General features: G+C 46.8%; 1 protein-coding gene across 2 annotated transcripts in view; it reads right to left on the bottom strand.

The window, feature by feature from the left end:
* The window catches only part of SNTB1 (syntrophin, beta 1 (dystrophin-associated protein A1, 59kDa, basic component 1)), a 253717-nt gene that overhangs the window by 118582 nt on the left and 110659 nt on the right, over nt 1–24476 (bottom strand). For both annotated transcript variants that reach the window (XM_010846184.1, XM_010846183.1), the window contains exon 2: nt 23200–23416. In XM_010846184.1, the coding sequence (XP_010844486.1) occupies nt 23200–23408 (209 nt within the window). In that variant the 5' untranslated portion in view covers nt 23409–23416. The remainder of the gene's footprint in view (nt 1–23199; nt 23417–24476) is intronic.

The raw sequence follows: 24476 nt of genomic DNA, 5'->3' as shown, positions 1-24476 counted from the left end.
CACAGGCTTCCCCCTTTGCCCCACGCAGAATGGTTAGGGCAACTTTGGAAGCGGGTTGGAGAGAGAGAGAGTGTGTGAGGTAATGGTTCCGTGCCATCTGAGCAGTCAAGGGGAGGGGCTCAAACCCAGGTCTGTCCCTTACTGCCTTGGCCATTTTTTATTGGAGTATAATTGCTTTACACTGCTGTGCTGGTTTCTGCTGTGCACACAGCGGATTAGCTGTGTGCACACGGGTCCCCGCTGTCTCCTGAGCCTCCCTCCCACCACCGTGAATCCCGCCAAGCCCATCTCCCTGCGCTATTCAGCAGCTTCCTACCAAATAGCTATCTGACACATAGTCGTGTGTATGTCAGTGCTAACCCCCCAATCCATCCCACCTCCCTCCCCTTCTCTGTGCCTGTGTCTCTATTCCTGTCCTGCAAACTGGTTCCTCTGCACCATTTTCCTGGATTCCATAGATAGGCATTAATATATGATGCTTGTTTTTCTCGGCCTTAGTCTTTATATGGTAAGTGCTGTAAAATGAAGGCTGTAGTGATGGTTCTTCTGTCTGGAGAGAGGGAGATAGAAGAGACTTCCCAGAGTAGGTGGTACCTCCTCTGCTGTGATGATTAAAGAATGACCAGGAGTTTATGAGGTAGATCTATTAAGGGTCAGTGGGTAAGGAGGTGAATGAATGGTTCTGGGTGGAAGACATCACCAAGGTGTCAAGAAACACACTCCTCTGTTCCTGAATACTTTCTTGGTTAAGTATGCAGGTAGTATAGCTTTGAGAATAGAATCAAATTTCTAATTCTTTGGGGGGAAACCTGGCTGTTTCAGGAGTTCCTATGAACTACTGCTCTATGAATCAACCAAAAGGCAGGTTTCGATGGAAAGTTCATGGTGAGCATAGACTAGAAAGTTCTCAGTTCCAGGTGTGCCCTAGCAGCTGTGGCACATTTGGGGTTCACAGGTCCTTTCCATGTTTAGCAACCCTGTCCCGTAGCGTATCATCATTGCTACTATTCCACACACAGGGAGTTGCTTTGCTCTCGTTGCTATTTTGTCGCTAAGTCATGACAGACAGGGAGACTGAGGCCCAAAGGGACTGGATAAAACACTTGAGGTTATTAACTAGTGAATCCCGGCATAGCCAGTGTTTGAGCTCCAGTCTACTGGATGAAGTTTAATATTTTGGAATTTTTGCTTTTGCTTAGTTATTTCAAAAGGGGATTTTCCACACTTAACCAATGATTAGACGTGCCAAGAAAATGTGTTAAAACTGCAGGTTCCTAGGTTCTTTATCTGGAAATTCCAGTTCTGGGGTTCTGGGGTGTGGTCAGGAATCTGTATGTTTAATCACTGACTCTCTCCTCCCCTTATGAGTGGCCCTGAACCCAGGATGCTGGTAACACCACTTCCCTTCTTTGTCCCTTGAGCCTAAGAGAGCTTGCTCCCCTCTGGGAGGTCTCATCACCCCTGGTGGCATCTCAGCTCTTCCTTCTCCAGTATAATCTGCCTTTAATCCCCTGTTTACAATGCCCAGAGGAGTCTGTTTTCCTGGTTGGACCTTGCATGAAATCCATTCGCAAGCTGGATTTTTATTTCCTTTGTGGAAGTCGTCCTCCTTGCTTGGATTATGTAGGGCTGTCAAGCGACAGCTGCGCACCCCGGAGCAGAACGAACTCCATCCGACTCCAAGTGCCGGGAGCCGAGCTGCCCCGAGCTCCAGGATCTCCTGGAGGGGGACGCTGCTTCCCCAGGCCGATCCCTGGGCAATCCGCCGCCCAGCCAGGCCCTCTGGGCTCAAGCTCATGGCTCTTCAGGGACGAGGGATTCTAAGCCGCAGGACTAGGACATGCAATTAGAACAACGGCCACGTGGAAATAGTGAGGCTGCTCACGGTATTGAAGCTGTTTCAGGGCTTCCTTGGTAGCCTGGCGGCTGAAACTCCGTGATCCCAGCACGGGGGGCCCGGGCTGGAGGCCTGGTCAGGGAACCAGATCCCACATGCTGTGTGTGTGTGTGTGTGTCTGTGTCTGTGTGTGTGTGTGTGTGTGTGTGTGTAAGCTATTTCACTCTTAGAGAAGCCAACAGAGAGTCCCTTGAAAAAAATGAGTATGCTCCCCTTGGTAATGGTTAGAGGGCATTTTTCCTCTCATAAGTGGTGCCTCAGGGCTTTTGCAATCTAATACACTGACTGAGGCAATCAGTGTAAAGAATTCTCCATCTGGGGACCAGGAGTACACTGAGGAACTTCCAAGGCAGCACACAGGCCAGAGTGGAAGAAATTCTAAAAGCATGTTTGGCCCACCAGAGGTCACCTGCAGACCATCAGAACGCTGGGTAAGGGAGGTTTGAGAAATGCTTTCCTACCTCATGAGTCTTTCTTGTTTTCTTTTCCCCTCATCCATTTGCCCACAAACGATAACAGTCCCCCAAAGCAACAGCTATCATTGCAATACTTACCTCCAGTGACCATTCATTCATGACCTGCCCTGAGCCAGTCGCTGATGAGCAAAAGCAAATGTGGCCACTGAACTCAGGCAGCTGGCGGGAGAGTCAGATAAAGACACAAATAAACGTAAAACCACCACATGCTAAGAGCTACAGAAGAGTGATACATGGAGACTCAGATTGGGGAAGCTTTGAGTTTCTTTGGGCCCCAACAAAGGGGTGAAGAGGTGTAGACATCTTCAACGAGGTACGTTTTTCTCTTACATTCTTCTTTTTTTTCTCTAGAGCACAGAGGCTCAGTAATTGCAGCTCACAGGCTTAGCTGCCTGACGTATGTGGGATCTTAGTTCCCTGACCAGGGATTGAACCTGGGTCCTCTGCATTGGCTGGTGGATTCTTAACCACTGGGCCACCAGGAAGATCTGTTCTCTTACATTCTTATAGCTTCATACACTGTGAACCAGTTTAACACATTATCTCACTTTCTTTTTCACATCAATTCTGCAATGACAAGATTAAAACAAAAGAAGCCTGAGAATTACTGTAGAGGAACCTGATATAGATGAAAACCTGAGAGAATGGGTTAGGTACATTAGAGAGGAGAGGGTCTTCAAGTTTGTTCTTCAAAAGCTGGTGGTCTCTAGAGAGTGTCATACTGAGTGCAGTAAGTCAGGCAGAAAAGGAGAAATGTCGTATGACATCCCTTATGTGTGGAATCTAAAAAGAAATGATACCAGTGAACTTACAAAACAGAAAGAGACTCACAGACTTAGAAAACGAACCTGTGGTTGCTGGGGGGAAGGGACAGTTAGGGAGCCTGGGAAGGTCATGTTCCCACTGTTGTACTCAAAATGGACAAGCGACAGGACCTGCTGTAAGCACAGGGAGCTCTGCTCAGTGTCGCATGGCAGCCTGAATGGGAGGGGCTGGGGGAGAGGGACACACGGATGTGCACGGCTGAGGCCCTCAGCCGTTCACCTGAAACTACCAGAAAACTGCTAATTAGCTATATTCCAATACAAAGTAAAAAGTTAAAGTTTGAAAAAAAAATCAACAGACCAAAAAACATTAAAAGAAACTTCGGTGGTCATGGGAATTCCCTGGGCCCACTGCTTCCACGGTGGTAGCTCAGGCTCAATCCTGGTGGGAACTACGACCCCACAAGCCTCAAGTCACGACTGAAAACAGAAATTGTTGGTCTTGTCTTCAAGTGCAAGTGTGCAATTATAATCTAAAAAGGCAGAAGTGCCACAGACATGCACACGTCCGACATCTGAGCTGCGGCGGAATGTGGTGGTGCCACAGGTACAGCTAGCTGCGCTGAGGCAGGCAGAGACAGCGCTTCCTCTGGAACAAGGTGACCTCTAGGCCCAGAGGGAAAGTGCGGTGGCCACCAGGAATAGCAGTTCCCAAAAGCAACAGCTCTAATCGCTTTAATGAAAGGGGCTTTTCACATGTTCTAAGTGTGAAAAGGCCCCACAGTCCTGCCTCTGGTGCCTAAGTCATGCTCATTCACTTGGATGCTTTTGACTAAAAATAGGGAAAACAAAAAAGCAATTTTTTTAGGCTCTAAATTGAAAACTATATAAAGTACGAAAGAGAAAATTCCATTTCCTTTTTTCCCTTTTTTTGTTGAAGGTATTTTTAGTTAAAGGCATTTAGTTGAAAAAAGAATATTTACTGGTTTGTTCAGTCACTCAGTTGTGGCTGACTCTTTGTGACCTCACGGACTGCAGCACACCGGGCTTCCCTGTCCTTCACCATCTCACGGAGCTTGCTCAAACTCACATCTGTAGAGTTGGTGATGCCATCCAACCATCTCATCCTCTGTCATCCCCTTCTCCTCCTGCCCTCAATCTTTCCCAGCATCAGGGTCTTTTCTAATGAGTTGTTTCTTTGCATCAGGTGGCCAAAGTACTGAGCTTCACTTTTAGCATCAGTCCTTCCAATGAATATTCAGGACTGATTTCCTTTAGGATGGACTGGTTGGATCTCCTTGCAGTCCATGGGACTCTCAAGAGTCTTCTCCAACATCACACTTCAAAAGCATCAATTCTTCAGCGCTCAGCTTTCTTTATAGTCCATTTCTCACATCCATACATGACTACTGCAAAATCCCTAGCTTTGACTAGATGGACCTTTGTTGCAAAGTAATGTCTCTGCTTTTTAATACACTGTCTAGATTTATCCCACCTTTTCTTCCAAGGAGCAAGCGTTTCAATTTTGTGGCTGCAGTCACCATCTGCAGTGATTTTGGAGTCCAAGAAAATAAAGTCTGCCACTGTTTCCAACGTTTCCCCATCTATTTGTCATGAAGTGATGGGATGGATGTCTCCCAGTAAATGGGCTTCTGTGGTGGCTCAGAAGGTAAAGAACCTTCCTGCCATGTGGGACACCTGAGTTTCATCCCTGGGTGGGGAAGATCCCTTGGAGGAGGGCATGGCAACCACTCTAGTATTCTTCGCGTGAAGAATCCCCATGGACAGAGGAGCCTGGAGGGCTATAGTCCGTGGGGTAGCAAAGAGTCAGACATGACTGAGCGACTAACACTTTCACCCAGTAAGTATCAATCAGCTGGACCGAATGGACCGAATTACTAATGATGATCACATTAGTAATGATGAGAAAGGTTTAAAGCAGTATTAAGTTATCCTGAAATTTCAGTTATCCAACATAACCAGACTTCACTAAAATAACGTGCCCTACATTCAACAAGGGTCTGAGGTGGATGGGGTGGGGATCTGCTCAGGAAGCCTCCCCATTTCATAGCTGCACCTCCAAGAACACACACGCCCATCATTTCTGCTCACATTTCGTTAGCCAGAATTAGTCTCAAACTATAAGACGCCCTGGAAATTCAGAGGAACAAATGGACTCTTGGGTGAGCACTAGTCTCTCTGCCACTATAACCTGTTTCCAGAACTCTACAAAACTGATCCCAAAGAACTTCCCTGGTGGTCCAGTGGCTAAGACTCCATGCTCCCAATGCAAGGGGCCTGGGTTCAACCCCTGGTCAGGGAACTAGATCCCACCTGCCACAACTAAGAGTCTGCATTCTGCAACTGAAGATCCCACACAGCACAGTGGAGACCACAGATCCCGTCTCGTGTGCTGCGACTAAGATCCACGGCAGCCAAACAAATGAATATGTAAACATTAAAAATAAAAGAAAACAAAACTGCTCCAGAGAGAAGGGACTACCTCTGCAATAATTCCACAAGCCATATAAAGGCTCAGAACTTCCTTTAAGCTCTCTCCCCCGCCTCTTTTTTTTTTTTTTTTTGAGCCTTCTACAGAAGAAGAGAGCAGAATGGGCACTGTCTGAGCTCCTACCATGTACCAACGCTTCACGGGATGGAGGCTACGACCTGGCTTATTCAGACTCACTGGACTGTCTTTATAAAGTAGACTGCTTAAAAAACGCATCCATCTTTCCAGATTCCCTTGCAGCTAGGGTTCCAGAGACACAAGGTTATCTCAGATATAGCATTTATCTATTCCCATAAGATTTGGAAGAGAAGGACATACTTCTGATGTTCTAACTGCCACTGCTGGCAAGCCAGGCTGGCAACACAGAAAGGAAGAGGCAAAGGCAACTGGCTTGCAGCGGCAGGGTCTGATCGCCAGTTTTCTGTGTGTTGGGAGGCAGGTGCAAAGTTCCGCACCCCGACCTCAGTTTCCTGATTCCTGATCACGACTCTGGTGCTACATAACTTCAACAGTTTCAGGGGCAACCTCCTGGTCCCCCACTTTCCTGATTATACCAGTTCTATGGAGTTCCGAGGGTCAGTAAGGGAGATCCAATCGAATGTCTTCCCATTTTTTTTGTAAACAATGAATTCCTTATATTAAATCCTTCTCTGTTTAAGTTACCTTGACTGAAGGAAATGGCAACCCACTCCAGGATTCTTGCCTGGAGAGTCCCATGGACAGAGGAGCCTGGAGGGCTACTGTCCATGGGGTCACAAAGAGATGGACACAACAAAGCGACTTAGCACACAGCACACAGACTGGCTTCTGTTTCTTCATGTGATATGACTGACAACATTTGCTAAATACTGTTACATACACAAGCTCTTCTAACAACTTTCTAAGAACTCTTCATTGCTGAAATGAGTAAACATGTACTTTCAGGAAATTTATGTTTTAGCTAAAATAACTCCAAGCATAAATTTGTTTGAAGTCTCACATTTTAGCTTTGCAATTCAAGTGAATGAACTCTATAATAAATTCTACTCTCCCAAAATTAAGAGTACGATTCATGTTCCTAGAAGGTACACACTTTCATTCACTTGTCTTAAATATTCCCTGCTGAAACCTACTTTGTCTAAGAGGCTATGCATATCTCATTTTGAGAGGCATTTAATCTGTATAACGATTCTGAAAAGTAGGTTTCATTATGCCCATTTTATAGGTGGATAACTGGGGCTTAGAGAGGTAACATAAGGTGTCCAAGATCTAAGAGCCAGAGTGTAAACCCAGTGCTTCTGTTGTCAAAGGCACAGGCTCTTTCCACTGAAACACAGAGACTTCCAGGAAGCAGCGGCTCACTGGTTCCTAGCTGCTCTGAGCACTGGTTTGTGATGGAGGTTTGGTCAGTTCATTCAGCTCAACACTGGTGTACACTGGTCAGTGCTTCCCTCCTCCACAGACGTCAAGAGCTCTAAGAATCTGCCTCAAAACGGTGCATTTCCTGTCTTATAAAGAATTCAAAAAGAAAAGATGGACGGAACATAAGAAAAACACCTGCAGATCCAGAAAAAAATGACTGAGATGCACGTTCTCTACTGCTGGTCGCCATGAGCAGCACTGTTATGATTCTGGGCACGGACATGATGACAGATTTGTGAAGCATGGAAACCTGATGCAAACTGAAGCCAACAGGACCCTGAGATTACCGCTGGATCCACAGCAACATTTCGGCTTGAATGCCTACTCTGGCACACACATGTGCTCTATTTATCACTCTCCTTCTCTACATATCTGACAGCGAGCTAGAGGATTCTTCCATCAAGACTTATTGGAAAATGTTTATAAAAATGCAAGTGGCCTTGGTAGGAGTCTACCCCTTCTTAGTGATTGAAGTCCTGATTCCTTCCTGGAGAAATTAATCTAAAGATACTATTTGCAATTTGACCTACTTCTTCAAACTGTCGGCTACTATGGATGTGGTATTAGACAGGAATGTATAAAATCAGGAGGGTTTTCATCTGCTAAACAGCTATTTTACACTTTCCAATATAATAAATATTTCACCCAGGGCTTTCCTAGCACTTAATAAAACTACCTAACAAATTCTTAACATATCTTCATGACGCTGAAAGAATCTCTTGATAATCTTTTTAGGGGTGGTTATCTCTGGATAAGAAAAAAGGAAATGGGAAGAGGTTGAGTAACTACTCTGTGCCAGGCAGTTAGGCACACAGATGGCAACGTGCTCCAGCACTCTTGCCTGGAGAGCTCCATGGACAGAGGAGCCCAGTGGGCTGCAGTTCACAGGGTCACGAGGAGTCGGACACAACTGAGCAACTAACACTTGAACTTTAAAGTTGCTTCATTCATAAAACAGCACAAACATGGGGACACTGTCACCCTCATTTTATATGTTGAAAAAAAATTAAAGAAGCTAGTAAATTGACCAAAATCACGCAGAGAGGAAGCAGAAATGCTAGCAGTGAAACTCAGGTTGGCTTGGCCAAAGTCAATTGTCTTTTCAAGACAACACAATGCATCCACCAAAAAAAAAAAAAAATATATATATATATATATATATATATATATATTACCAGAGAGCTTGAGAAAAACAGCTCCAAGAATCCTAAGCTCTGGGCCTAGTGTTTCGTTTCCAGGTAACATGAGGGAATGTTTTCCACTTGCCTGAAGATTTAATAACACAGGAAACGAAAACAAATTGCACTACTTGGCCTTCGCTGTGTGTTTCATAACAGAAGCGGAGGAGACGGTTTTATTCTAGGAAAAAAAGCACGCTGAATTCCAAGTCAAAGAGTGTCCATAAAGGGTAAATGATGAGGCCTTTTTGATAAGAGCAAATGAACATTATAAAGATTCCCACTGACCAAAGGCTGCTGCTCAAATGCACTGCCTGCTCCCTGCTCTATCTGCCGCCTTTTCAGGGGAGATTCCACCCTCAAGAGCAGCCTGGCAGAGGGACAGCAGGGCTCACCTGCCCCTCCAGCCCCAGCTCTGTCAAGCGGAAGAGGCCAGCCCTGCGGACGCCCGCACTGTCTGAGGAGACGACAGTCATCATCAAGGCCGCTTCCCAAGTTCGCTGCCCTGTCTGCTCCCTGTGTCTCTGCCCTCCCGGCAGCTTCCAGCCTGAATAAAATCAACTATCTTTTCCTCTAAACCTCTCAATTGTCATCTCTTTATCCAGGTCACATCACCGTGGTGAAAAGAAATCTCAACCAAACTTCTGAATTGTGCTAGTCACCCAGTTGTGTCCGACTCTTGGCAACCCCATGGACCGCCGCCCGCCAGGCTCCTCTGTCCTTAGAATTCCAGGCAAGAATACCAGAGCGGGTAGCCATTCCCTTCTCCAGGTCTCCTGACTTGCAGGCAGTCTTTGCTGTCTGAGCCACCAAGGAAGGCCCTGAGACAGGGCATAACTCCACTGATGAGGAGGAATGGACGAATATCAGTTAGGGCCTCTCCAAGATGATTCTATCCAACAAGGTCAGGAAACAGAGTACTGATGTCAAGCACACTGTTCCCATGACTAGTTATTACTTGTCACATACACATCAGACCGATGTTCAAAAGGCAGAGTGTAAACACACTTCTGTGATTTTTTGTTTCTATATTTGCCTCCAGATTCATTCTCTCCCTTCTTTGTCCTGCTCTGTGTTTCAAGATGTCAAACTCTATCACTCAGGCTCCCTAGCCTTGGCTTCTAATTGCATGCAGCCTACCAGAAGCATCGTCTGATGATTCGAGGGCAGGAGAAGAGAAAGGTTGGGGATGCTGCCCTACCTACCCCTCCCTGGGCCACCGCGTTTCTCCAGGACGTTGATCCTCAGCAGTTCCCTCTGCTCCTCAGTCCCAGGAGATGGGACCAACTTCCCACTGTTCCTAAGCCCTGGGTCCTTTTTCATCCATCATGGGTTCCTTGAACCCAGTCCACTCTTCAAGAAATGGTCCTTTCTTGGACTCTCATACTTGGACTCTCAAACAAGGCAGTATCTCCAAAGACCTACACTTGTTCTTTGCCTCTGCCTTCCCCCAACCCTGCACCAAAACACACCTGTCCGCAATGCCATGGCAGGAATCGGGGAACCAGCATGTGTCACCTCGTCCATGTCCATGGTGAGCTCTGGATGCCTTCTTCCACCTCATGCCTCCGGGCCCGCTTGATCGTGACCTCCTGCAGATTCTCTCTCTTACAATCTCTCAACTTCATCTAGCTTCTCTTCAGTGCCTCTGTCCTACTCTAGTAGCTGCCTGGATTATTTCTTGTCTCCATTTCCGCAAGAGCCCCTCCTGGCTCCCTGGCCTCCAGCCCTGGCCCTGCTCCATCCACACTTCACTGTGAGGCCTGTCTCTGTTACGTTGTTCCACAGCTCCAGACCCTCCAGGATAAAGTCCAACCATAAATTGGCTTACCCCGATTGTGCTGGCCTTTCCAGACTCTTGACATGGTTTTCCCATCAACAGCTCCAGAAAGGACTGACTTCTCCCAGTTCTGCCACAGAACTAACTCTTTCTTGCCTTGGTGCCTAGACTCGTACTATTTCCTTTGCCAAGAATCCCTTCTCTGCCCCTCTACCCCAACCATTGGCCTAACTAACTTCTGATTTATAAGTCGTGTCTCCGCACAGACATCACCCTCTCTGACAATCATTCCCCGTTGCTCCCGCCTACCCCGTCCAAAACCTGGACTCTGGATTAGGCAGCTGTCCTGAGAGGCAGCTCCCACAGCCCTCTTCGTCTCCCCAGTGTCTTTCCATGGAATTGCTCAGGGGTCCAGTGTCCTTGTCCTTGTTCCCCGCCTGACGGTGAGCTGTGTTGGGGAAGAACTCTATCTATTACTGCTGTAGCTTCAGTATCTAGCAAAGAAGAACCAAAACCTACTCATTTAAAAGTTGAAATTAAGAAAAGGAAACAGAGACTTCCCTGGTGGCCGAGTGGCTAAGACACCGTGCAGTGCAGGGGGCCTGGGTTCAACCCCTGGTGAGAGAACTAGATTCAAATGCTACAGTGAAGAGTTTGCACTCCACAACTTAAAAATAAACAAAAACAAAAACCAATCTCACATGCTCCCATGAAGACTGAAGATCCTGTGGGCCACAGCTAAGACCTGGCACAGTCAAATAAATAAATAAATTTTTAAAAAATAAAAATGGAAAGAAACCTCAGCCAGGTACTAAAGGACTGGCAATGTCAAATCCCATTCAAGCCTTGTTTAGAAACAGAGGGGTGTCTGCCAACAGACAGGCCCCGTATGCCCACGTGGGTGTTTTTCTGAATGTGCCTGCAGCCCTCTGTGCCCCAAGCCCATCCTCTACTAAGGAAAGTACAATTCCATGTGTGCGTTGAAGGGAGGAAGGCAGGGACTGCTCCTGAACCTTCCCCTCTCTCCCTGTCCCCACACCCTGGTAGGAGATGCCTGCTTGAACCGAGAATGCCTGCATGAGACCATTGGGGTTATTTTCAGAGGCTTCATTATCTCAGCTGGAAAATCCTGGGGCAGCTTTTTGCAAACCAAATAGAGTTCAATTAATATATCAAGAACAAAGGATCAAGACCTAAATATTGAGAGTCAACATCAGCAGAAATCTCTCAGTACCCAGATGGTCAAGTTCAATGTCTCAAAGTGCTCTTAGGAAAGGGGAAACTGAGATTTTCCCGAAACAGTGTTTAGAGGAACAGGAATGGATTCAGATGAACTCACTTTACTGTGTATTGATGAAATCACAGAATCATACCCAGAGAGCCCTCTCCTCAACTCTTTCTCAAGGCTAACTAAAGATAGTTAAATTCCCTTCTGTAACTTGCTTACCGTTACCAGGGAAGCCTTACTAATTCATCTCCCACTGATTAACAATGTATGATAATTAGGATGAATACAGTACTGAAGTGTATCTATGAAGGAAACTGATTTTCTTAAAAATAACAAGACTATGAAAATGTTGTTTAAGCTCATTAAAGTGAGCCTTTAGTGTCTGTTGTATGCAAAGATGCAAGTTATGCAAGTGTTCTTATTAGGGAAAAAACAGCAGCTTGGCCACCCATGATCATATCTTCTCCCTTAAAAGATCTCAGTAAAAAGATCACAAAATACATACAAAACCCACAAGAAAATAAGACAGGCAAGAGTTCAATATGTGTTTGAAATACAGACAGCAGTGGAGCCAGGTAACTGATATGGAGTAGAGAAAGAGGCAAGGAATTTAATGATACAACTTAGAGGGCTGAAGACAGGATTTCAGTGACATGTGAGCCCCGACTCTGCAAACATGCAGGGCTCGGAACCTCCAGGGAGAGGGCCGGGGTTGGCGCAGGGCTAGAACAAGTGCTCTGCATGAGTTCTGCAAGCTGAGTGGTGGGACGCTCAGAGGACTCGCGGAGAGACCGGCCGGTTCTCCCTTAAAGTAACTCACACTTCCAAATGCCAACATGTGCAGGATCGGAAGGGGTCTCAGAACCGCGGACTCACCAAGCAACAACTGTACCTGAATTCTCACCAATGATTAAGCCCCACCCCAGACGCACACAGGTTTCAACAGGCTTCTTAGTCTCTCTGTGTAAAAAGAGCTGAGAGCAACGATCACCAGACATTTGAGGAGAACCTCCAGCAAGAAAGATGAAATCGGAACAGACAGAACAAGGTAACTGGAGAAGCAAAGATGCAAAAAAACTAAATGAACTGATACTCTACAAGAAGAGAAAATTTGGCACCCACAAAACAAGAACAAAATTCTCTTAATAAAAGGAACATTCAAAGAACAAAAAGAGCTAAAATACAATAGCTGAAATGTAAACAGGACACGTTCGTGAGAAAGGTCAAAAAATAAAGTAAAAAACACGATAAAGAGAAAGAAATAGACTTAGAAAATCAATCCAGGAGGCCCAATACTCTTCCAACAGCAGAAGCAGAGAGAGAGCAAAGGAAACAGGAGAATTTTATCCAGTAAATAATAAAAGAAAATTTCCCAGATCCCAGACATGAGTCTCTGGATTAGTTTACAAAGGGGCTGCAGATTAATGATAAAACATATTGCTTTTTTTTAATAAAATAAATCCTTTAGATTTACTTGATTTTTAAACTATCTGCCTTTATTATTTTGTTAATATTTAAAGTTTCATTTAAAATTACTTTAAAAAGGGAGTGTCTTACAAATTTTCGTAGGCCTGTCATGAATGCTAAGAGGCATACCGCCTGACTTCGTCTCACTGCGTACCCTTAAAAACCACGTAACTGGGCCTCCCTGGGGGCTCAGTGGCAAAGAATCCACCTGCCAATGCAGGAGACATGGGTTCAATCCCCGATCCGGGAAGATCCCACAGGCTGCAGAGTGACTAAGCCCGAGTGCCACAGCTATTGAGCCTGTGTACAGGGGTGGATCTACTGAAACCACGCACCCTGGAGTCCACACAAGGCTGCAGTGAGAGATGCCACCGCGACGAGAAGCCCATGCACTGCACCTAAAGAGCAGACCTCGCAGCAGCGAAGACCCAGCCAATAACAGACAAATAAAATTACATAAAAAACTCCCTGGAAGCTCAGACAGTAAATAATCCCCTGCAATGCGGAGACCTGGGTTCGATTCCTGGGTTGGGAATACCCTCTGGAGGAGGGTATGGTAACCCACTCCGGTATTCTGGCCTGGAGAATCCCATGGACAGAAGGGCCTGGTGTGCTATAGTCCATGAGTCGCAAAGAGTTGGACATGCTGAGCGACTAAGCGCACACATATGTAACTGATTAGGACTTCCTATGTCAGGTTTCTGACTAATTCAGCCCAACCTCCCTGAACGCCCCCTTCCCAACCATCTTTTGCTGAAACAGAGTTTATATTCAATTCTCTATATTTCCCAAATGCAGGATGTGAGCACAGTCAAACAAACACCAAGGCCATCTCTTGTTTTATGCACATTTTTCCTACAGTAACAAAATATTTCACTGGACTTGTCTAAATAAGAAACAAGACCAGAGGCTTCCCTGGTGGTCCAGGTGGTTAAGAATCCACCTCCCAGTGCAGGGGATGTGGGTTCAACCCCTGGTCGGGAACTAAGACCCCACGCACTGCAGGGTGCCTCAGCCCTCCTGCCTCAGACACGGGGCCCGTCACTGCAGACCACACGCTACATAGCCCGAGAAGCCTGCACACTCAAGGAAGACCCAGTGCAGCCAAAAGGGAGCAGGAAACAAGAGCAGACAGAAGGGAGATCAACGGACTGGCACAGACAGATAATAAGCGTGGCCCAGCTGGCACTCTAGGCGGTGGGGGAGCCCGGGCAGGTGAAAGCGGTGGGCCGTCCAGAGGCTGGCACTCATTTGTCGGGCTTCAGTTTTCCACATGACAGTAAAGCTTAACTTATTTTTTTAGACAGGATGAAAACTAGAACACTGGCTTCTGTTCATGACACACACGACCGACCACACACTTCTGTAGTCCTGCGAGGAGGCGTCCAGTTCCAGCACAAAGCTGGTCAGTGCCAACGCGGAGACCCTCTGCAGTGAACACCTGGACACGTGGGGTACAGGGTGATGGGACAAGCTGGCTTGCTTAGGTTCTAATGTAATGCTAAGCTGGCAAGAAAGACAAGGCAACTCCTAGGTATTAAAAGAAAGGGTAGGAGAGCCTTGAAAACTAAGGGATGAGCATTCAAGCTGACCATGCGCACCCCTGGAACCAGGCTGTGGGTGGGGTGGTGGCCGGGAATGCTGGGTGGGCAGAAGTCTTTCTAGATACACAGATGACAGCTAAGATTTGGTGAGCCCAGGAGACAGGAAACTGGAACTGACCTTTCTGCAGAGAGCCATTCGTTTCAACAGGCTAAAACCCTCTGTGAAAGGATATCTTACAAATAACTTCTGCTCAGCAGCTTGGTGAGATGACCCAGATAGTCCTCTCTGCTGGAAAGAACCCCCACACTCCCACCCACCCCTCCCGCACCCAGGAATGAGGATATTTTGGTTGAAAGCTACGTTTATGCCATGGTTACGCTGCCCGGATATCTACATTAAGTCATCTAATCATCACAGCAATCTTATGTGGTTAGTATTTTAAAATAAAGCACATCTTATAGATAAGGAACCTGGGAACCAGAGAGATTAGATACTTTGCCTAAAGTTGAAGGGAATAAGTGACAGAATTGGGATTCAAACCCATATTTTCTAACTTCGACACCACAGTTTTATTCATTGATAATGGTTTTAATCTGGGCCTCTGTTTCAGATGCTTAAACTGTGTCCACTTACGACAGCACCCTTATAAATTGATTTTACATTTTCTCTTTGTTTCCAAAATGTTAACACCAATCATGATCTGCTGGTGATATTTTCAGTTATGAGGCCACCAGGATGTGTCCAACCAAGAGTGAGGAAAACAGAAGCAAGAAAATACATGCTTCCTGAGCCTCCTTCCAGGAGAAACATTGTTCACAAACAAGGACTCACTGTGGAGTGAAGATGGCTATACTACCTCACGAATCGATACTCTGGATGTACTACTGTGTACTCTGGCAGGGAACTTTTCAATAGTATTCTTTTCTGAAGAAAGTATTTACTTTAATCAATGTATTTATCGGCTGTGAAGAGTCTCAGCTGTGGCACGTGGGATCTAGTTCCCTGACCAGGGATCAAACCTGGGCCCCGTGCATTGGGAGTTGAGAGTCTCGGTCACTGGACCACCAGGCAAGTCCCAATCGTCTTCTAAGTTTAAAGAATACAGTTGAGAATCTTACCTAAGCTCTGAGGATGGAGAGGGACAAGGAAACAATGTGGAAAAAGGAGAAAATAAGGCTAAACCAGTAAAAATGATGACTCTTCCGTTGCAGGGGAGCGGCTGAAAGACCATCTGTTTATAAATGTGTAATTGAAGTATTTGGAATCATCTAAAACTCTAAACAAGGAGATAGGGGAGCAGCTTCAGGGCGCCAGGACTGGAAAATGATTTAATTACATCAGAAAAACTCAGTCCGCTGTTCTGATCCCATCAGAAATAAGCCCAGGTGAATCTAAGACAGCAAGGGTGAGCCGCCTGGGGAACCCGGCCCGTCTACACACAGACCCAGAAGACGGCAGTCCCAGTGGAGCAGAGACTGGTATAACAGCCACCCTGGAGGAGGAAAGGGCAGCCCACTCCAGTGCTCTTGCCTGGAGAATCCATGGACGAGAAGCCTGGTGGGCTACAGTCCATGGGGGCGCAGAGAGAGCAACTGACACTTGGCAAAGACCTCTGGATCTGGGAAGGCACGGCTTCCAGCTTCCTCACCTGAAATACATTTCTTAAGGTCGATTGGCATATCTTGTCTTGATAACCTTGGTGACAGTTGAATTTCTCACAGAGCTGGCCTATGCAGAAAGAATGCGTTGCTTAGGTTGCCTCGAAACTCTGCAGTGTTTTTGTCACTTGGAGTTCTGGTGTTCTGCTTATTATTTACACTGGTCTTCCAATACGGCCTGCCCCTAATGGGGACATGACGATCCTCCTATACGAGTGTTTCCATCTGCTTGACAATCATACTGCCTTACAAGTGAATCCTGACTTGTTTGGTTAACATGTACCCACCCCTTGACATTGGAGATGGATGTACTGTGTCTCTAATGAGGTTTCTGATTCTCTCTGGCTGAAGTCTAGGATGTTGAAGCTGAACTCCAATACTTTGGCCACCTGATGCAAAGAGCTGACTCATTTGAAAAGACCCTGATGCTGGGAAAGATTGAAGGCGGGAGGAGAAGGGGATGACAGAGGATGAGATGGCTGGATGGCATCACCGACACAATGGACATGGGTTTGGGTGGACTCCGGGAGTTGGTGATGGACAGGGAGGCCTGGCGTGCTGCGGTTCATGGGGTCGCAAAGAGTCAGACACGACTGAGCGACTGAACTGAAGTCTGGGTGCTGAATTGCGGTGACATCATTGAGAGAACTTTGAAGGAACGAATCCGTGCACACTATAGGATTTATCAGACCATACCCTCTGAACCATGGCGTGCTGAGTGGAGCTCTTCCATTTGGGCCACAGTAACGTTTCTGTGAATTTTTCACTTGTATGCAGTAAACAGAGATGTACACTGATTTTCACAAAAAGCGTGTGCTGTGGGCTTCCCTGGCAGTCCAGCGGTTCAGAATCGACCTTGCAATGCGGCTCGATCCCTGGTGTGTGCTGTGGGCTTCCCTGGCAGTCCAGCGGTTCAGAATCCACCTTGCAATGCGGCTTGATCCCTGGTCCAGGAGGATCTCCCACATACAACTAAGCCCATGAGCAGTTACTGAAGGCCGTACACCAAGAGCCCACGCCCCACGAGAGAGACACTGCAGTGAGGAGCCCACGCCCACAGGAAAGAAGAGCCCCCACCCACCGCAACTAGAGAAACCCCGCATGCAGCCAGGAAGAGCCACCACAGACACACAAAGAAATCTTTAAACGGAAACACTGGTGCCCTGCTCCACAAATTAACCGTGAAGATCTACTGTAGGGTCTGTTACTGTTAGCACTATACAGAGTCACAGCAAAGTTCTGTACCCCACCCTCCCTATTGGTTCGTCTGCTTTTAACCCAGAAATGGGCTTGGGTAATTAACTCTCTTGATTTAAGTTTGCTGAGCCTGGCAGGATAGAATGGTGTTTTTCCTCTTATTCCCAAGACTATTTAGAGAAAGATTTTTTAAAAAGAACTTTCTGAAAAGTTAAGAATACTCCAAATGGGCAGATAAATATGCCATTTATCAGTTATTAACATATCATATATTTTTGAATGCCTTCTTGGATCAAGCAATGTTCTAGAAAGCTGAGATGTTTTGGCAGTGTGCAGGTCTTTAGCTTTTTTTTAAGAAATAATTTCAAATTTACAGAAAACATGGAAAATGAGCAATGGTGCCAAGAATATATGAGTACTCAGGCGCACCTTCTCTTAATATTTCCCTCCATGTCCTCTATCACTTGCTGCTTATCTCTCTTCATAACAATTTTTAGAAAGTTGGGATATTAAAAGCACGGGGCATCCCAGACCTCAAGGGTCTTCTGGCTTTAGGAACTGGGTTATCATGTTAGAAACAACAATCCTAAGTCATTATAAAGGACGCTGTCACGAACGGATCTCCACACAAGGCATGCGTGCTGAGGCCGAAGGGTGCTCGGAAGCTGTCAGGGAGGCGAGCGTAGGCCAGGCATGGGTGTTTAAGGGCTCCTGGCTGCAAACGACGGGAGCAGCAGAGCCGGACAGTTAGGAGAGGCGCAGAATCACAGTGCCGAGGAGCTTCAATTCTAGTGAAGGCGACAGGAAGCCGTTTTGACCAAACGGACAGATTCTGCATGCTTCACACTCCCTTGGCTGGCTGTGAGTAGGGCAGATGTCGGGGATGTCAGAGGGCAAACTAGAAACTCGGAAAGTAGTCAAAGTGTTAGTTGCGAGCGTGTCCAACTCTTTCGTGACCCCGTGGACTGTAGCCCGCCAGGCTCCTCTGTCCATGGGCTTCTCCAGGCAGGAATACTGGAGAGGGTAATCATCCCCTCCTCCAGAGGCCTTCCCGACCCAGGGATTGAAACCGGGTCTCTTGCCCTGCAGGCAGATTCCTTACCATCCGAGCCCCCAGGGAAGCATCCAGTAAAAATCTGCCCAAATAGCGCAGACCAGTGGAGCCCACTCTTGGCACCAGGGACCGGTTTCATGGGAGACAATTCTCCACGGGCTAGGGGTGGCGGCAGGATGGTTCCAGGACGAGTAAGCGCGTTACATTTGCTCTGCCCATTGTTTCCAACCTGACGCTGCCATGGATCCTCAGACCCTCAGCCCAGAGGCTGGAGATCGTGGTCTCCAGGATGCGGGACAGTCTGGGCCTGGACGAGGGCAGTGGCCATGAAGGCAAAGAGGGGACCATGAAACACAAGAGACATTTAAGAGGTGGAATTCAAAGAGAAAAACTACTGCAGTCCTTGACAAGCAGCGCTGGCAGCGACACATTCTTGTGGATTCAGTGCCTGCTGGGCGACCTTCTCCACGGAGAGAGCAGCAATGCTACCTGCCGTTCAAGGCTGCTTTGATTTGAGAAATTGAACACTAGAGCTTTTAATGCAAACGCTAAGTAGCTGTGTGTCACCAGCCGAGGGGATTAGCCCCGAGAAGCGAGGTTTCGGCAGCCAGGAGACCGTTAATTCCTGGTCGTGGTGCTTACAGGTCAGGTGGGCTGCCCCGGCAGGTGCTGAAAGCTGGAAGCAACGGGGTACCTTGATTAAGAAATTGAGCTTGCTGTCAGCCGGGCCTGGGTCTGAATCCCAGATTTCCTGTTGGCTTCAGTTCTTGCTTCTGAACTAAATTTCACTGTCTATGAAATAGAGGTTGGCCTCCCAGGGGACTCAGTGGTAAAGAATCTGCCTGCCAATGCAGGAGCCGAGGGTTTGACCCCTGGGTCGGGAAGGTCCCCTGAAGAAGAAAATGGCAACCCACTCCAGGATTCTTGCCTGGAGAATCCCATGGAGCCTGGCAGGCTACAGTCCATGGGGTCGCAGAGAGTCGGACACGACTGAGTGCGCACAGGCATCTAAAACAGAGATTAGAGCACCTGCGACCTAAGGGAATTTGGATCAAATGAGATACTTAAATTCACACATAAGTGATGGAGCTAAGATTCCACCATAGAGTTAGCTGATACAAGTCAACACCCTCTCTTTTCCCTTCTTTCCCTTTTATATTTAATATACGCATTATTTTCATTACTTTTTAAACAGCTACACTTCCAGTTTCTATTTCCCTGTTAACCCAAGAGCTGTTTATCTCAGAGAGAACTTTTTAAAAATCCATGAAGAAAGGCTTTCTGGGCTTTGGTTTTGTTACTGACTTTCTAGTTTCATTCTACAATCATTAGGGGATGTTGTCTGCATTATTTCTGCTCTATGGAATTTACAGAATTTTTGGTGACTTAATCTGTGGTTAATTTGGGGAATGTTCTATGTGGCTTTGAAAAGAAAACTGTACTCTTTATTATCAGGGTACAAAGACTGTGATGTACCCAGACCTTCCTTAATTCTGCACGTGGGGGCTTTTGTACGTCTGTTTATCTTCTGCCCAACTGCCCTGTCTTGGGTTGAGAGCAGTATGTTGAACTTAATATTAGTGTTTTCTGTTTCTTCTTGCATTTTATGCAGATTTTGCTGTAGAGGTTGCTGCTGTATTACTTGATGTGCGTTCATAACTGCTGAAAAATCTGTTCCTTGTGAACTCTGACCTTAAGCATAAATCAGTCCTTCTGTGTCCTGTTTTGCGCTTTTGCAGTCTGCACTTTACCGTGTCATATACCAAGAGAGACTGATGATCTTTTTGTTTTCATTGTTAGTTTTCATTTGCCGTGTATAATCTGCCCAGCCCTATACCATATTTCTTTAAAAAATTTTTTTTGACTGTGCCACACAGCATGTGTGATCTTAGTTCCCAGACCAGGGATTGAACCTGCATTTCATGCATTGGAAGCTCAAAGCCTTAACCACTGAATCACCAAGAAAGTCTTGCAAAGTCCGTATTTTTGAATGGTATAATATACTCTGCCTAGCATGTGACTGGAGTTTCACAAAGTATTTATTGCTTTCTTCTTTTCTTCTCTTATTTAACCAGGGTCACCTAGTTTTTTTTTTTTTTAGTTTTACCGAGGTATAATTGAAAAAATTATAAGACATGTAAAGTTTACATCATGGTGACATGATATATGGATTTACTGTGAAAGGTTAATTTACTGTCAGCAGTTTTGGATCTCTTTGGACCAAAATCCCCTCCTGGACCCTCTGGCTTAGCTGGATTCTCGTCTGCAGTCACGCCCTGCTGGTTCTCACACTCCAGAGGACAGACGTTCCCTCACCTTGTAGGAGGCCCTACATATACTTACCAGAGATCAAGTTGAAGAGCACCAACATAAAAGTTTAAAAAATGGGAACTATATTCAATATCTTGGGATAAGCTAGAATGGAAACGAATACTAAAGAGAATGTATATATGTATAATATAACTGAATAACTTTACTATATAGTAGAAATTAACACAACATTGTAAATAAACTATCAGTTCAGTTCAGTTCAGTTGCTCAGTCGTGTCCGACTCTGTGTGACCCCATAGACGGCAGCCCACCAGGCTCCCCTGTCCCTGGGGTTCTCCAGGCAAGAACACTGGAGTGGGTTGCCATTTCCTTCTCCAATGCATCAAAGTGAAAAGTGAAAGTGAAGTCGATCAATCGTGTCCGAATCTTCGTGACGCCATGGACAGCAGCCCACCAGGCTCCTCCGCCCATGTGATCCTACAGGCAAGAGTACTGGAGTGGGGTGCCATTGCCTTAATAAACTTTTTGAACTAAAGCCTGATGTCTCTCCAAAGATTCTTTAAAAGGTAATTAAATGCTTGGGAGAAATGTGATAGCATGTAAGTCCACAGTTGAAAGGAACCCTAGACATTGTCTCAAACCCTCTCCCCAGTGCATTAACCACTTCTACGATAGCCCAAGTTTTCTAGTCTCTGTATTTTTCTGGTAATGGTAAGCTAACACTGTCACCCATTCTATGGGAACAAAATGAAAGCCCAGTTGTATCACATACTAGTTATGAAGACAGGGACTTATATGAGCCCTAAGCCTCAGTTATCTTTATCTGTGGAATGGGGATGATGACTGAGATGCAGAGGTCTAAGCATGGTTACAAATTCAAGGACTAGGTGGAAACTGAACACCCCGGCAGGTCAGGTGATGCACTGAATCCCTTAAGTGTAAGGCATTAGGACTGATGAGAAGAGCTCCTTCTCTTTTGGAAGGAGAAGTCTTTTCTGGGCTGCTACAGATTAGAGCCCTGCCTGCAGCAATGTAGGCCTAAGGATACCATTAGATCTTCTAATTTTACTAGAAAAGCAGAAATCTGGCTTTTTAACGTGAAATTTCCCAACTAGTCAATGTGGCAACTAATTCACAGATCTCTCTGCAACCCTAGATAGGCCATTAAAAACAACGCAAAACTGTGTGCTGGGCACACCCGAAGGCGGGCGCTTTGCAGTGTCCGGGCTAAAGTGATTAGCATGCTGCCCGGCACAAGACCGGCAGCGGGTAAGTTATGAATTCATCAGACCTGAAATCTCAGACCTCAGACTCCTGGGAGAAGGGACTTGTTCTGACTGGGTGGGTAAAAAAGTCAGGGAGGAGGAAAGTCAGTGCGAAGGACGCCCGCTGCGGCCCGGGAGGCAGCAGGAAGGGAGCAGGCGTGCAGACCGGGCAGGCGGGGCCCCCTCGGAACGGCCCTCCCCGCCTCCTCTCTTCTGCGGGGACCGGGCTGTCTCATACAAAGGCCCATCTCTGACCCCTGACCGAGGAGACGGCAGCTGGCTGGGGTCAGAAGGGCCGGCAGCTTCCTCAGCCTAAGTTCACAGGGAAGAGAACCAGAAAGCACCGAGCTGGGAGCCAAGGAGGCAACTTTCTCCTTGTTTCTATTTCCTTTGGGTTTTCCCCACCAGCAGCCCTGAACCTAGCCAAGTACTTCCTCCTCGGGAGGGTCACAGCTGTCCCACATATGTTATAAATAAGGGCCAGGAGAGCTGTCTATTTTTAGCATCTAAATGTGGATGCAAAGGTCACCAAGATTCCCCCTTCGCTGGCTCCATTTCCCTCTTTCCTTTCTACACGTCTTTTCTTTTCATTCCAGATGTACATTTTCTGTGCAGAGGAGACGAAGACTTTGGGGGGGAAGAGAGACCCCAAATATTCGCTCATCTTGCCAGGACTCCTTCTGATTGCCATGGATTGGTTTATGTATCTAGCCTGTGACAAAGAAGTCACGTACAGACGTTGGGAAACGGCATCCTAGACTTGGATCCAAACCACTCTGTTTCCTCTCTTGAGAATAAAGAGAGGTTCAGAGCAGAAAACAGCACTGAAGATCCTCTCCCTGAACGTTCCGAGGGCACAGATGAGGGCCCCAGGGAGGCGACATGCTTATTACTGTGCATGCGTGCTCACTCCCTTCAGTCGTGTCTGACTCTCTGCGACCTCGTGGCCTGTAGCCCACCAAACTACATGTCCATGGAGTTCTCCAGGCAAGAATACTGGAGTGGGTTGCCATTCCCTCCTTCAGGGGATCTTCCTCATCCAGGGACTGAACAGTCCTGCAGCTCCTGCATGGTAGGCGGACTCTTTACCACTGAGCCACTAGGGAAGCCCACGCTTATTACCACCCGACATCAATAATACACAGTATTACAGCCTATATTCATGGAAGGCTCCTCTGGGCTAAGTACTTCACGTGGATTTCCTCATTTACTCTTCATAACTCAGGGAAGTATGGATTTCAATTATTTCCATTTTACAGAAGCCAAAACTGAGGCTCAGAGCTTGAGAAACTGGCCCAGCGTCCGGCAGAGGCAGACCCAGCGAAGAGACAAAAGATCCTGACGCCATCGATTCAACAATTTCCGGAACGAGAGCTTAACACACAGATTCCTCGAGAGGATAAAGGAAGAAGGAAAAAGGAGGAGGGAGGAAGAGAGGAGGCGGGCGCACGTGACACACACTGCTCGCGGTCCTCGGGCCAGCTGGAGGGGCCTGCCCACTCGTACCTGCTCTCGGGGTCGGCCAGTGCCAGGCTGCGGGTGACGAAGCACATCCTGAGCGGGATGCTCCTCCGGTCTCGGTGGAAAGACGGCGGCTGCGACGCCAGCGGGTCCGGGGCGCCGGCCCCGAGCCGCGGGGACTCGGGCGGCGGGGTCTCCCAGCCGATCTCGGACACGGGCGAGCCCTTGGTCACGTAGGGGGTGGCCTCGCGCATGTACTTCACTGCAAGCAGAGAGGGGACAGTGAGCCTCGGTCAGCGCTGAGGGGCCCGGCGGGCTGCGGCTTTCGGAGAGCGCACTAGCCCAGCTCCGCACAGGACCCTAACCCCGATAATAGTTGTCTGTCCCATAAATTAGGTGCCAACGTGGTTTTTACAATCTGCCATTAAGATGACCTGAACTTGAGAATGACTCTCAGGTTTTTTCGATTATGACAACGTCTATCTTTTCTGATTATAAGGTGCATTCTGGGAAAGAGGCTGGAAAACTAATGAACAGAGACTGAGAAAGCATATCTTAGTTAAAAGAAACACAATTATTCAGTATAGATGTAGGGTATCTGGTACCCACCTTGACCATCCAACTACCATTATTCTGTTGGGAAGCAAGGACAATCTTTTCAAAAAACAGTGCTGAGAACATGTATGTAAAGAAATACACAGAAAAACACTTACTCCGTAATGGTAGAAATCTATGATGGCAAAAATATTACTTGTAAGAGCTGAAAAATAGAACAGAAGAACTGTACAAAAAAGATCTTCATGACCCAGATAATCACGATGGTGTGATCACTCATCTAGAGCCAGACATCCTGGAATGTGAAGTCAACTGGGCCTTAGAAAGCATCACTAGGAACAAAGCTAGTGGAGGCGACGGCATTACAGCTGAGCTATTTCAAATCCTGAAAGATAATGCTGTGAAAGTGCTGCACTCAATATGCCAGCAAATTTGGAAAACTCAGCAGTGGCCACAACACTGGAAAAGGTCAGTTTTCATTCCAATCCCAAAGAAAGGCAATGCCAAAGAATGCTCAAACTACCGCACGATTGCACTCATCTCACATGCTAGTAAAGTAATGCTCAAAATTCTCCAAGCCAGGCTTCAGCAGTACATGAACCATGAACTTCCTGATGTTCAAGCTGGTTTTAGAAAAGGCAGAGGAACCAGAAATCAAATTGCCAACATCTGCTGGATCATGGAAAAAGCAAGAGAGTTCCAGAAAAACATCTATTTCTGCTTTATTGACTATGCTAAAGCCTTTGACTGTGTGGATCACAATAAAC

Source organism: Bison bison, unplaced genomic scaffold (genome assembly GCF_000754665.1).
Source record: "Bison bison bison isolate TAMUID 2011002044 unplaced genomic scaffold, Bison_UMD1.0 scf7180017864233, whole genome shotgun sequence".
Taxonomy (NCBI): Eukaryota; Metazoa; Chordata; class Mammalia; order Artiodactyla; family Bovidae; genus Bison; species Bison bison.
Note: the sequence above shows the minus strand (reverse complement) of the source record. Positions and strands in the feature narration are given on the sequence as shown.